The sequence below is a fragment of the Phocoena phocoena genome, chromosome X (assembly GCF_963924675.1).
Source record: "Phocoena phocoena chromosome X, mPhoPho1.1, whole genome shotgun sequence".
Taxonomy (NCBI): Eukaryota; Metazoa; Chordata; class Mammalia; order Artiodactyla; family Phocoenidae; genus Phocoena; species Phocoena phocoena.
In genome coordinates this window covers 12,702,117-12,716,174 of record NC_089240.1, presented here as the reverse complement: position 1 = coordinate 12,716,174, position 14,058 = coordinate 12,702,117, and the positions used below count along the sequence as shown (strand labels likewise).

Genomic DNA, 14,058 nt, shown 5'->3' with positions numbered 1-14,058 from the left:
GCACCGCGAAACACTACCTTCTCACCACAAAACAGCCGAGACAGCTGCGCGCGCGTCCCGGTGGCACACTCAGGAGTGCGCAGGCGCGCCGGCCCCGGCAGCGGCCGCTTCCGGGTCACGTGGCCTGGCTTCCGGTTCGGACCCCCCCCCCCCCCCTTGGTAAAGACGCGGCCAATCGGCTTCCTCGGACTGGGCGGTCACCTGAGCTGTCTCCGGTGCCGTTGGCAACAGCCGAGCTGCGTCCCGCGCACCGCCCATCCCGCCCCTCTGCTCGCCTCAGCCCTGGCTCCTCCCTCGTCCGGCCCCCGGGGCGGGGTCTGTCGGCTCGCCCTCCCCTAGCCGCCTAAGCCTTCACTCCGCGAACCGGGTCCTCTCCCCACAGCAACACGGCTTCTCTTCCTCAGCTCAGCGACAGGGGCTTCCCCTCAGCCGCCGCCGCCGCCGGCCGAGCCCCGCCGCGCCTGCGGCCCGCGGCCGCCGTAAGTCCCGGGAGGCGATCGGGGGCGCCGGGGACGGGGAGCGGGGAGGGAGGGTCGGGCGAGCCCCCCGCTGCCCCACGAGCGCCCCGACGACCCCACCCTGCGTCCGCCCGCCCGGCCCGCCACTGGGGCACCGCGCCTCGAAACTCACTTCTCTTCGCGTCCGCGCCCCTCTCCACTCGGCGCTGCGCCCCAGGATGCGGGGGCCAGTCTCGGACGCTGCGGCGGCCCCGCGGCACCTGTGGTTCGGAAATCGCCTCAAGTTTTGCGGGGCATTTGCGGGCGGGGTCGGCGGCCGGGGTCGGCGGCGACCAAGGACCCTTGGCGCCCCTTGCGCGGCGGCGGTTGCCATTGTCTGCCCCGCTCCTTGCCTGTCACCTCGCCCGGGCTCGATCGGTCAGTGATGGAGTGCGGCCCCCCGTGGGGCGGCGGGCAGGCATCGGAGACGGCCGGACCGAGGAACGCTGGCCCCGAGCCCGTTCCGCGGCCGAGCCCATTGTTTTTAATACCAATCTCCAGGAATTGAGGTGCTCTGTGATTTGTGGCAAAATCAGAGCGTTGGTTTTTAACTAGAGGAAAGGAATACTTGTGCCTTGCGACCGGGCACCGTCCCATGTTAACATATAATTTATTTTCAAGAGAGTGAATTATCTATTCGTCACAAAAAGTGGTGGTGGGGGAGATGGGGGAGCCTGCTATAGACTCCCTTGAGTCCTTGAGTTCCGAAAGCAAACCCCCAGCCCTCCTGGTCATCGAGATCCTGGAATACGGGTCTGTTCTTTTCCAAGTTCTGCTAACGGGTTTGCATGAAACGTTGTCCAGTTGATGCTTTACTTGCTGTCCCCTTCTAATGCCGCTATCTTAACAGGACTTCTATGTGAGGCACTTTGACATCAATAAACGAATATTGTTCGTTTACTTCGTGCCAGGCATCCCTTTTAAGTGAGGTGTTTTCAGCCAATTTTAACTTTAATAAAGTTAAATTGTTGCATCGTAAATTTCTAAATATCTTGATGCCCGTTTGGATTATTACAAAAAGCGGCAATGATTTCTTAGCGAAATTTAGGGCCCATTTTATTCAAATTGATTGTATAAATTCCCCCACCCCATGTTCATGGTGTGGTGAATATTAAGAGTCAGACTGAATCTTACTTGCAGTAACTAGTACTGGAACATAGAATAGTTAAAAGAAAAAATATATATATATCTGAATTCTACCTTTAAATTACCTTTGTAGAAACAGTGCTTATCTGTTTGCAGTTGAGAAGACCAGTTGAATTATTATACAAGAAGGTTTCCTTAAAAACTGAACATGTAGACTAATCATCATTTGCAGATTCCAAATAAATATATACAAAATAGTTTGTGTAAAATACACTAGAATTCAGCATCCGCTCCATCTGTAGATGCTATGTTTTTTATCGTTTTAAAATGAAGTATTTCGTGTAATGTGTGTAGCTCTTATTTTGGCTTTTTAAAGATTTTACTGTCTTAGGTAAAATTATATTAACTCACTTTATTGTGTGTATATTTATGGTGGGATTTTTAAAATGAGATGAGAAGAGATAACTTAAATCAGGCTTTTATTAAGAAAAATGCATTTATGGGATTTTTTTTGGTTTATATTTTTTGTTTTGCTTAAAATATGTAAGCGTAAACTGAAGAGAGCATTCTAAGTTATAGCAGTCTGTCTACAAGTAATTCGGTCTGGAACTAGGACGGCTTGCTCTGTTTAGGGTGAAAAATAGTAGATCTGTTTCTTTCAAATGCATCTAAACCAGTTGATGTCAACATTTCTCTTTTGATGCATATACATGCATTCCTATAGCACAGGTACACAATAGTTTCTTAAATTGCAAGAATTATATTTTTCATCAGAATTGTCACTTCGCCTGTTTTTGTCCTCCCGTCCCGCCCCCCCAAACTTACGTGGAACCGGGTGGGGTGGGAGGATTTGCATCTGGTGGGAAGATCTTTCTATAAGAATTTCCTGCTATTTTAACTGGCATAGAAATATTGATGGCTACTCATCATTTGTTAGCTAAACGCCCTATCCCCCAAAGCTTCTCTGTGCAGCATGTCATCTTAACCTTAACTTTATTGAATCAAAGTATTGTCCGTAATCTTGGTTCTGTTTATCTTAACAGATGCAGTTTATGTTGCTTTTTAGTCGTCAGGGAAAGCTTCGACTGCAGAAATGGTACGTCCCATTATCAGACAAAGAGAAGAAAAAGATCACAAGAGAACTTGTTCAAACCGTTTTAGCACGGAAACCTAAAATGTGCAGCTTTCTTGAGTGGCGAGATCTGAAGATTGTTTACAAAAGGTATATTTTGATTTATCAGGAAGGTGAAATAGAATCAAATGTTAGATCATTTATAATGTGGAAATTGCAGACTTTTGAGGGATGACATTTATAAATAATGATTAATAAAGATATAGATGAAATAGTCTTAAGGTAAAGCTTTGTATTTTTAAGATAACTGCTGTTTTGATTTATTACCCAGGCTAAAATGTTAAAATTATGGAAATCTTTTTACGTGAAATTATGTGACTGAAGGCCTAAATGATAATTCATGCTTAATCATCTTTTTAGGAAATTTGAAAGAATTCATTTCTTTGCAGGGGAAAATAAGATCAGTATTTTAAATTGTGTGAGTAATTCTCTGAATTTAGATAAGCATTTACCCTCCACCACCACCTTCTCCCCACAAATCTGTAAAGTAATGACTGATATTTGACATGCCTTTTAATCTGACTTTTAGGATCTCTTACTCACTTATAAACACCTTGGATACATAGACCATTTTAGTCACAGATGTAAAAACTGGATATATACAGGATTTGTTCGTTAGGGCTTATTAATTTGAAGTAGACTTGCTGCTGTGGTGGAGGTGTGATTATATCTGGTAGATAGATAATTTTGCCAAGAACAGACTTTTAAAATTTTGATGTTGCAAAATGACTCATAGGTTGGCCTTGAACACTAAGCTTTTTAAAAAATGCTGTACATCTTTATTAATATCTGAAACTTTTTATACCTTAAAATAAACTTCTCAAGATTGTTCTCATAAGGTTAAAAGAAATATAATTACTTTGTTTCTTCCCCATTTCTGTTCCCTTACAAATAATTTACTGAATTTAAGATAAGAACATTCATGCATATAAAAATTCTTTCCTGAGGGGGATGTGCAGGGAACTGACTGTATGGGCTTCGAGGAGGGTCAAAGAGAAGCCTGGGTTTCCTCTCAGTTTTCCTTTATTCCACTACAATATGAGTGGGGTTTGTAGGGGAGATGGTAGAGAAAGTCATGAAGGTTATAGGACATCTAGAACTTTAAAAATACCATAGACTTCTCTTTAGCATAGAATGAATATTAGTCATCTTTGGGTGATTTTGTATCCAGTGTTTGGTTTAGTATTTGTTGAGAAAAATCATAACATTTTAGAGCTGGGAGATGTTTTAGAGTAATCTAGTCAAGTGATTTTTTTTTTTTTTTAAAAAAAAGCTTTTTGCCCCAAGGATAAAACTTTAAATGAAACAAGTGGAAGTGGAGGTGCTCGTGTGAAATCAGGACTGTGTCTCAACTCATTTGGCTTCCACCCTCTCTGTAGATGGTTCCTGAGTTTGAAAACCACTACTGTTGATCAAACTTCAGCTTTATAAAAAATGAGAATTTGGGAGAAGTGACTTGTCCAAGGTCAGTTGCTAGTGACTGCCATAGTGGCCAGAACTCAAATCTTAAGCCTGGAGGCAAAGGTTTTAAACTGGGATGAATAGAAAATTTGCATTTCTTTAAAGATCCTGTAGTTGGACAATGGGTGCGGGGAGGGCTGAGACTGGCACCTGAGGGATCTGTTAGGGGACTGCCTCATCCAGCAGTCCTGAAGGAAGACCTCTGCTGTGGGCTCAGCAGGTGGAAGAGCTGTTCCGAGGTAAGTTTGGTAAGACTTGGTCACCGCTAGAAGCAGGGAGGGCAGTGAAAGAAGAGGAGGAGTGGTGTTATTCCACATTTCTGGTTCAGTTGATGGGGTAAATGGTGAAGTAGAAGGTTGACTTTGAGGGGCCCGTGTGACTTCCATTTGGAGATGCCTAGTTTTCTCAGGGTGGGCATAGGCATGGAAGTCTGGGGGAAAATTAGGCATAAAGCGTTAAATCACCAGCATTCAAACAGCAGGCAAAGGATAAGTATAAGGTCAGTCACATTGGGGAAGGGGAGAGAGTTTCAAAAATAAGGCCACCAGTGCCAAAGGTCGCATAAAGGTCAACTAAAGTGAAGAATATTAGATTTTCCAGTGAGCATTTCACAAAATGCCCTTCATCAGAACATTTTCAGTGGAATAGTAGACAGAACTCTCAAAGAAATGGGGCAAAGTGTGAAGAGGTGGAGACAATAAAACAACAGGTGTAGAGTATTTGGGGGAGCTTTGCTATGAAGGACAGAAGAGGTGATAACCACCTGTAGACAGGGGTGGGGGACAGGGTTAAAAAATGGCATAAGAGACTTAAGCTTATTTCTAGATAGGGGAAGGAGTCCCCCGTGTGGAGGAGGAAAATACAAGCAAGGGAATCAGTCCCAGGAATCAAGATTCCTGTACCTGAAGGAGATGGCCTGTCAAAAGAAAAGAAGGCACTACTTGGTGCTCTGTGCACAGCATTCAGCCCATCCATGTTGGGCCACCGCTTTTTCCATTAAAGGCTGTAAAGGGTAATCTCACCTGACTCTGATATTTACATCAAGCGCCTATAAATAAAGGTGCACTAAAAAAAACCCCAGCTTTACTGACATGAAATTCACATATAAAAGTTAGAATTTATCATCAGTTTTCCTCTGCATTTCCCCATTTCATACTGAAAACTCATCTAGAGTACTTAAGGACATATTTTTTTGTAGCTATGAACAGGTGTTTTTTTTTTTAAGAAGATGTTGGGGGTAGGAGTTTATTAACTTTTACTTTATTTATTTATTTTTGCTGTGTTGGGTCCCCGTTTCTGCGCGAGGGCTTTCTCTAGTTGAGGCGAGCGGGGGCCACTCTTCATCGCAGTGCGCGGGCCTCTCACTATCGCGGCCTCTCCCGTTGCGGAGCGCAGGCTCCAGATGCGCAGGCTCAGTAGTTGTGGCCCGCAGGCCCAGCTGCTCTGTGGCATGTGGGATCCTCCCAGACCAGGGCTCGAACCCCCGTCCCCTGCATTAGCAGGCAGACTCCCAACCACTGCGCCACCAGGGAAGCCCCAGGTGATTTTTTTTTCCCTAGACCAGCTGGAAGAGGAGACCTTTTAAGCAAAGGAATTACCACTTAGCTGCTGAGAAATTCTGAACTAGCACTTTCACTGTCCATACCACCAAGTGATCTTTATGTCTGCCTTCCTCAAGTTACCTCATCCACATTCTTCATCCCTGAGCCTTTCTTTACAGTTGCCCCTCTTGGGGAGGGAGAGGTGAGAGGGGAGTAAGGTTAATATAGCTGAAAAATTAGACTGAAAGTCTGGGGACTTGAGTTCTTTTCCTTTGGCCATTAGCTAGTTTTGTGACTTTGAACAAGTCATTTTGCCTTTGTTTCCTCATCTCTAAAATAAACGCTCTTGAAGATCCCGTGAACACAGAAGACACCGTATGCGTTTTTTATTCCTATTTTGTGCAGCATGTTATGGATTAAAGTCTTAATATTAATTAAAAAATACACATCTACCAATTACGAGCTTCAGAATTTGTTGAAGAGTACTGTATTGATTTTCTTTACTAACAAAAGAATTTTTAATGACATAGCAGTAGAATATTGAGAACGGTTTGGTTACAGTCACCCACAGTCAGCTGATATTTAGCTGACTGGGGAGAAGTCATGTGTTGTGAATATAAGAATAGGCACCTTCAGATGTTCTCTGAGTGCCAGTAATTAGAGTAAGCTGTAATCTACTCTGCTAAAAATAACCAAACATACCTTTCTTCTTACTAGTCTATTATTAATTTTACTTCAGATTTAGACTTACAAATATATACTAAGAGAACAAAATGAGCTCATTATTGAATTTTTTAAAACCACTTGCTTCTGAAAATAGGGAGTATACTCAGGTTCTCCTGGTAATCTTTTACTCAATCAGGATAACAATTTTTATTTCTCTCTTCAAAGCATGTAAAATATTGCTTTGAATATGTTTTAATTTTTGCCAGTTGTAGGATTACTTTATTTAGCACAGTTCTGGGCCATAGTTTTTAATATACAACTCAGGCTCTGGAGTCAAATCACTGTTCTGGGAAGATTACTCAATTAAGTCTGAGTCTCCTGTAAATGCAAATAATAACGGTATCTCTCTGGAAGGGTTTTTTTGAGGATTAAAATGGTAAATTATGCCAAGGCCTTAGGTAACATTTAGTGCCTTACTCAGAGTGAGGACTCAGTAAATGTTACCTGTTATTATGCTTCTGTTTCTTTCTTCCTTAAGCCTTCTGGAAAGAGGTGCCTTCTTATAATCCTGATAACTGGATGCTCACCTACAGTGAAGAATTCATTTAATTTGATATTAAAGTAATATTTCCGAATGACTCGTATAATCTAGGACCTTTGACTAGTGTTTAAATGCTGTTTACTTATAATATAATGTATAATGCTGTTTACTGTGGATAAGGAGCGAGGATGGTGTAAGCATTAGATTGCTTAACAGTAGCACTGAAGAAATCTTGAAATTTAAAAAACAAATGAAATTTACCTGACGTTGCCTATTAGTAAATTCTTTCTAATGGAATTATTTAGCACTCTGTTCATAGCAGCTAGTTATGTCTGGTTTTTATCTACCATTTTTAATGTCAGCCCCTTTAATCTTTAGTTTTCTTAATTCAGAGAATCTTATGTGTCAATTGTATCAGTTTTCCCAAATTTAAGACTATTTGAGGAGCATGGGTTAGGGAGGATGGAAGGTTGGAATATCCCATTGACTTTTAAAGCAATAAACGAAACATAGGATAGTGCTGGGAAAGATAGGAAGCGCTTTGTTAGTAAGGTTGGAGGTGGTGCCTGTTATGTCCTTCATGATAATAAATGAACGTGTGTGAATGCCTTCTCTCTAAGGCTGCAGGGGACCCTTTTTTTTTTTTTTTTTTTTTTCCTGTACGCGGGCCTCTCACTGTCGTGGCCTCTCCTGTTGCGGAGCACAGGCTCCGGACGCGCAGGCTCAGCGGCCACGGCTCACGGGCATAGCCGGTCCGCAGCGTGTGGGATCCTCCCGGACGGGGGCACGAACCCGTGTTCCCTGCATCGGCAGGCGGACTCTCAACCACTGCACCACCAGGGAAGCCCCGAACCACCATTTAAAATAACTTAGTGAAGGACTTACCTGGTGGCGCAGTGGTTAAGAATCCGCCTGCCCAATGGAGGAGACACGGGTTCAAGCCCTGGTCCGGGAAGATCCCATATGCCACGGAGCAACTAAGCCCGTGTGCCACAACTACAGAGCCTGCGCTCTGGAGCCCGCGAGCCACAACTACTGAGCCCGCGTGCTGCAACTACTGAAGCCCGTGCGCCTACAACCCGTGCTCCGCAACAAGAGAAACCACTGCAATGAGAAGCCCGCGCACGGCAACGAAGAGTAGCCCCCCCTCCCCGCTCACCCCAACTAGAGAAAGCCCACGCACAGCAACGAAGACCCAACACAGCCAAAATAAATTAATAAAGAAATAAATTTATTTTTTAAAATAAAATAACTTAGTGAATGTAGAAATCAGGTAGAATGGACGTGGCAAAAAGTGTATGTGTATGACAAGGGAGTCAGTGTGGTAGAGTGGAAAAGGCCTGGAGTTAAGGTATGAAGATCAGATTTCTTGTCACGGTACAACCACTTGGCAGGCCCTTGTACTCTTGGGCCTCTTTTTTTTCCTTCCGTAATCAAGGATGATGCTGCTTACTGTTGGAAAAATCAAATAAGAGGAAATGTTTTTAATAATATTGAAATTAATAGTGTTATGAAAATACTCATACTGAAGTTATTCTCATACTGAAGAGCAGGAATTCCTTGAATTTCAAAACTGAGATTGTGTGTATGTGTTTGTATGTTATTTTACATTGATGCTATGAGCAGTAATTTCCCATTGTGTTTTCTAAAAATCACTTAAATGCTCCTCTGTGAAAATTACAATGGCAACTGAGACTTGTTTAGAATGTCTTAGGTTTTCATTTTGTTTCTTTTCAAAAGCCTTAAATACATTTAAACCATTTGAAAATACTCTTTTAACCCTCCTCAAAGGACTTGGTTAGGTCATCCTTCCTTATGTATGCCTCAAGGTTGTGTTAATAACTTTTGGCTTCCTTGGATCAAGTATAACCTAGTCCCATGTGCTAGAATCCTAGTTTGGAGAATATGAGTTTTCCAACCTTATTATACCTTCTTCAAGGGTAAATAACCTGAGCTTTAATTTAACAGGGTAGAACTTGGAAAATTTGAGGACATGTCTCAGTTTCCCCGTTCTCTTTATCTGACTTCTATGATTACTTGTAACTGTTGTTTTTTTCTTGAGGTTTATTCCATAATCCTATAAAACTCCTTTAAAAATAATTCTGTGCTGTTAGAAGTCAAGATAGTAGTTACCTTTGGGGGTGGGAGGCTGTGACCAGGAGAGATTAGGAGAGGGGCTTCAGGGGTTCAGTAATAATTCTGTTTCTTGGTGCAGGTGCTGGTACACAAGTATGTTCACTTCGAAACTCATCAGGCTGTACATTTATGACTTGTGTTCTGCTCTGTGTGTATATTACACTTCAGTAAAATGTTCCAGAACGTTGACTTAACGTTGACGGCATCTTCAATAAGTCCTTCAGTTGGAGAGTTTATTTTCTTCCCTGTTTACTCGTGGTTTGAAATAGTCACACAGTGCACTTTGTTTTAAGTAAACTTGAGAACAACCTGGGTCAGTTGTGTTTTAGAATATTCTAGGAAGAAGAGCAAAATAAGTAACTTTCTTTTTTTTTTTTGCTTGCCTGTACTTTTCAAAATTTCTTTTTTGTACATTTATTACTTTTATAGTCTAGGAGAAAAATAATCTGTTGTAAAGAGGAAATAAACTGTATAAGCATGACATATTTCACAATAGGATATGAAAATGTATTTTAGAAAACATGATTATAGGGTAAATTTTTTTCTACATCTGTTTTTTGTTACAGATATGCCAGCCTGTATTTTTGCTGTGCTATTGAGGATCAGGACAATGAACTAATTACCCTGGAAATAATTCATCGTTATGTGGAATTACTTGACAAGTATTTTGGCAGTGTGAGTAGTATTTTGTTTTAGGAAATTGAATGCCATAGTGCTTTTTTTTTTACCTTTTCTGTAACAAGTTTATTATTTGATTATCTTGGGGATTCTGACTATTTGACAGTAACTGTGGGAGAGGGAAGGAATGACTATTTCTTGTCAGTGTGCCTAGTGAGTTAACTGCCAGAATTGCTTGACCCCACAGACCTACTCATTTAATTATGCTGGTGAGAACAAGGTTTAAAATAGTGAAATAGAAAGGGGTCCAACTGCAAAGATTAATATACTGGAAGTGCTTAGTATAGAATTTAGATTTGGTTAGCAGTTACAATCATATTACCCAGAAATATGTATTTCAAAAGATCAGTCTTTATGAGTAGAAAATTATTAAGTTGCCCATGTTAGGAGCTTGCAAAGTCTGGTCTTCCTTAGCTTGTAGGCATTAAGATTGATTCCCTCTGGTCAGATTTTACTGACTACCTGATAGTAGGTAAGTAGGTAAGTATCTTTTACTTTATTCGGTTTTATTTATTTATTTATTTATTTATTTTTGCTTTTCAGGTGTGTGAACTTGATATCATCTTTAATTTTGAGAAGGCTTATTTTATTTTGGATGAATTTCTTTTGGGAGGAGAAGTTCAGGAAACATCCAAGAAAAATGTCCTTAAAGCAATTGAGCAGGCTGATCTACTACAGGAGGTAAGCTACTCAGAGTTCTCTTGACTGGACACTAGCATGTTTTGCTCTTGCTAGGGAAGTCTCAGTCATCTTCCCTCATTCTTACAGTTTCAGAAATTACTCTGAAGCATGCTTGGCATATAGTGTCCATGTGCAGTTTATTGATTGGAATATGTGTCAGCCACATCGACTCAGTTATCTGTGGATGGATTGTTTACTTTGGAGATGATCTGGAGATGGCCCATTTTGGGACCCCAAAACACCAGAGTCCAAACATTTAGAGGATGGACTACGTTAATATGGGAAAAGTAACAGTAATTTGAGAACTCTCTGTCCATTGTTCTGAATTACTTAAGATAACCCCTTTGCTCACTAGTGTGTACAGTGAGGAGTTGACTGTGAGATTATGGCATTTTCATTCCAAGTTGGTTCATATTTTCACCTCATGTCCATTAAGTGCAAATGTAGCCAAGCAAATGATAGTGTTATAATTATACTTTTTGTAGAATCCTCTAGTTTTGTGTTAGCAAAACTAACTAAAAAGTATTTCTACTTCTCTATGCTTTTCTTAAATAACCATGTTCTGTTAAACAGCTACATTCTTGTCTTGCCTTGATATCACAAGAACCATTGATAAAACCCCTTTCCCTTTCTAACTTCCACAGTTGTCTTGGGTTAATTGTATATTTGATACTTCTGTACCTTCAATTTCTGAAGTTAAAAATTTCGTAGATAAGGCTACCTTTTCCTAAAAACTTAATGATACATTAATTCAGGTACCTAGTTGAATTATGCTTTAGTCATAATTGTGGTTTTATTCAAATAGAAAGTTTATAGCATGAGGAGACGGAGCTAGTCAATATAAAACAATTAATTTTTTCATTATGGTAATTGTCTTTTTTATTATTAAAGGAGGCTTTAAATCAGAGTAAATCTTTTTCTTCATTATAACTTTTTTTTTTTTTTTTTTTTTGCGGTACACGGGCCTCTCACTGTTGTGGCCTCACCCGTTGCGGAGCACAGGCTCCGGACGCGCAGGCTCAGCGGCCATGGCTCACAGGCCCAGCCGCTCCGCGGCATGTGGGATCTTCCCGGACCGGGGCACGAACCCGTGTCCCCTGCGTTGGCAGGTGGACTCTCAACCACTGCGCCACCAGGGAAGCCCCCATTATAACTTCTTAACTGTTGGCCTCAGTCAGGAGAGTGGGGAGCTCTCGGTAAACCCTCTGCATCAGTCACTGACTATGTCAGTTGTGGGAATTGTTTGAAGTTGGGATGACATCATCTGGAACATTCATAAGTTAAATATGAGACAATGCTTTGTACACTTAATTATCTTGAGTTACCAAAACAGGGGTTAAGGTGCCTACACAAGTGAAGTCTTTTGTTGACAGCCCTAATGGCATCTGCTGTTCAGTAGTGAAATGAGCACAGCCCTTTTTCCATGTGTGTATGGTTTGCCACAGTTGTTTATTAATTGATTGTATACATGTCATTCGAAGATTTTCTTTTTAAATGTCAGATGTGCCGACTACAAGTTCATATTCTACTGTTGTAAAATTGCTTTAAAGTTAGCACCTCCTTATTTTGCTGTTCACTAACCAGACTTTTCTAAAAATTAGGTCAAGACCAGGTTCAGAAACTGGGAATTTTTCTTTTTTTTTTTTTTTGGCCGTGCCGTGCAGCATGTGGGATCTTAGTTCCCTGACCAGGGATCAAACCCATGTCCCCTGCATTGAAAGCGCAGAGTCTTAACCCCTGGATTGCCAGTGCAGTCTGGGAGTTTTTCATATTTGTTCCTTCCCTTGATCACTTTTATATTTCATTATTATGGAACTATATTCGGTTCTATCAGATCCTGGTCCAAGTACTTTGTCATTTCCTGATTAATTACGTATGCCTTGAAACATTTCTAAAGTTGTTGAAGTTCAGCTTTTAATTTTAATATTTTTTTCTGGAGAGTAATGTTTAGGGCATTGACGTCTCTTGTGTCTGGATTGTTTTTTAAACCCTATTGGGAAATCGCTATACACTTTACAATATGACAAATATGCTAAGTTTACTTTATAGCATGTATTGAGTAATATACTAGAGGATCCAGAAGTTATTACAGGTACATGTTTGTTTGTAAATGTGTACATGTGTGTGTATCTCCCCTATAAAAGTATTTTAATAAGAAGTAATGTCTCTTTTTTTGAAGTAGTATTTTTATATCTCTAATTGGGAAAAGTAGGAATGGAGAAGCATAGGATGTCCTTAGTTCCATGTAAAATTCTCCTTACTCCATCTCACTCTAGTTTAAAAAAAAAAAAACCTGACTACTGTTAATTACAGTTCCTTGTCTTTAGAAGAGAGCTTTGGCCCTATTTCTCATCTGTGACTACATTGTTTTGTACATAAACCAAATTGATACTATATTAAGACATTTTCTATTCAATGGTCCAGGTGAACCATCTTTCTTAATTTAGCCATTCAGGTCTTGAGGAGGCAGAACGTGGCTGGTCCATTCTGAATTTAGAGTGAGGTTAAGGCCTTTATGAAACCAAGCTAAAGTCTGTATGGGGCAGTTAAGCTTCATTCAGGTTATTCTGTTCAGGTTAACTTGTTTATTCAGGTTATTCACCAACGTACTGTCATAAGAAATCCAGGATGATAAGATGTTTGTTTCCTACAATAGAGTCATTTATATGTTGATACATGATACAAGTTTACATCTCTGGGAGAGTATTTGAATATTATGTTCATAAAATAGGTGATAGAATAAGATGAGAAAAAGCATTCTACAAACTGCTGAAAAAGATTTGTCTGGGCACCATGATAGCAAAAAAGAACTATGATGATAGCTAATGCTTATTGAGCAGTTAGATGTGAGGCATCCTATGCTAATCATCAGGATTTCCTGAGAAGGTCACAAAAGCCTTTTTTTTTTTTTTTTTTTTGTGGTACGCGGGCCTCTCACTGTTGTGGCCTCTCCCGTTGCGGAGCACAGGCTCCAGACACGCAGGCTCAGCGGCCATGGTTCACGGGCCCAGCCGCTCCGCGGCCTGTGGGACTGGAACACGAACCCGTGTCCCCTGCATCGGCAGGCAGACTCTCAACCACTGCGCCACCAGGGAAGCCCCCACGAGAGCCTTTTTAACCAAAGAAGAAACAGAGGCTCTAGAGGCTCGGTGAAGTTCCAATGACTGGTCCTAGGTAGCAGTTGGCAAAACCAGGATTGTAAACCCAGATCTGCTAGACTCCAGAGCTGTATGAAATCTTAACCACTGTGCTCTGTCCGCCCCAACTGCCATTTGTGTATTTTCTTGGTATGTTTTAAACATTCTGTTTTAGACACCAACTTCTGTATGTCTCAGTAATATAGTAAAGAAATTCATAATTCTCCTAGAGGTTTCTCTATGTTGAACAAAGTAGGTTTCCTAAGACTGATGCTATCCTTTACTTTTTAGACTGGAAATTTTCATTGTCCCAAGTTATCAATAGTTGGAATTTATTAATTGGATATATAGATATAAATAGTATTTTCAAATCATTTCTTGTTGGATTTATCAAAATGCCTAGATCTGTAGTAGCTTTTTTGGTCTTATAATTAGGGTATAATATTCACTTAGTCTATGTCATGAAATGATTTTGCTTCCAAAATTGTAAATATAGCTGTAA

The 14,058-nt window shown here is 40.9% G+C and overlaps 1 protein-coding gene across 1 annotated transcript in view; it reads left to right on the top strand.

Moving 5' to 3' along the window:
- The first annotated feature begins 380 nt into the window (after positions 1-380).
- AP1S2 (adaptor related protein complex 1 subunit sigma 2) overlaps positions 381-14,058 on the top strand; it is a 28,703-nt gene continuing 15,025 nt past the window's right edge. Inside the window, exons 1-4 of the mRNA XM_065900710.1 lie at positions 381-479; positions 2,627-2,805; positions 9,627-9,735; positions 10,282-10,419. Of these exons, the coding sequence (XP_065756782.1) occupies positions 2,627-2,805; positions 9,627-9,735; positions 10,282-10,419 (426 nt within the window). The 5' untranslated portion in view covers positions 381-479. The remainder of the gene's footprint in view (positions 480-2,626; positions 2,806-9,626; positions 9,736-10,281; positions 10,420-14,058) is intronic.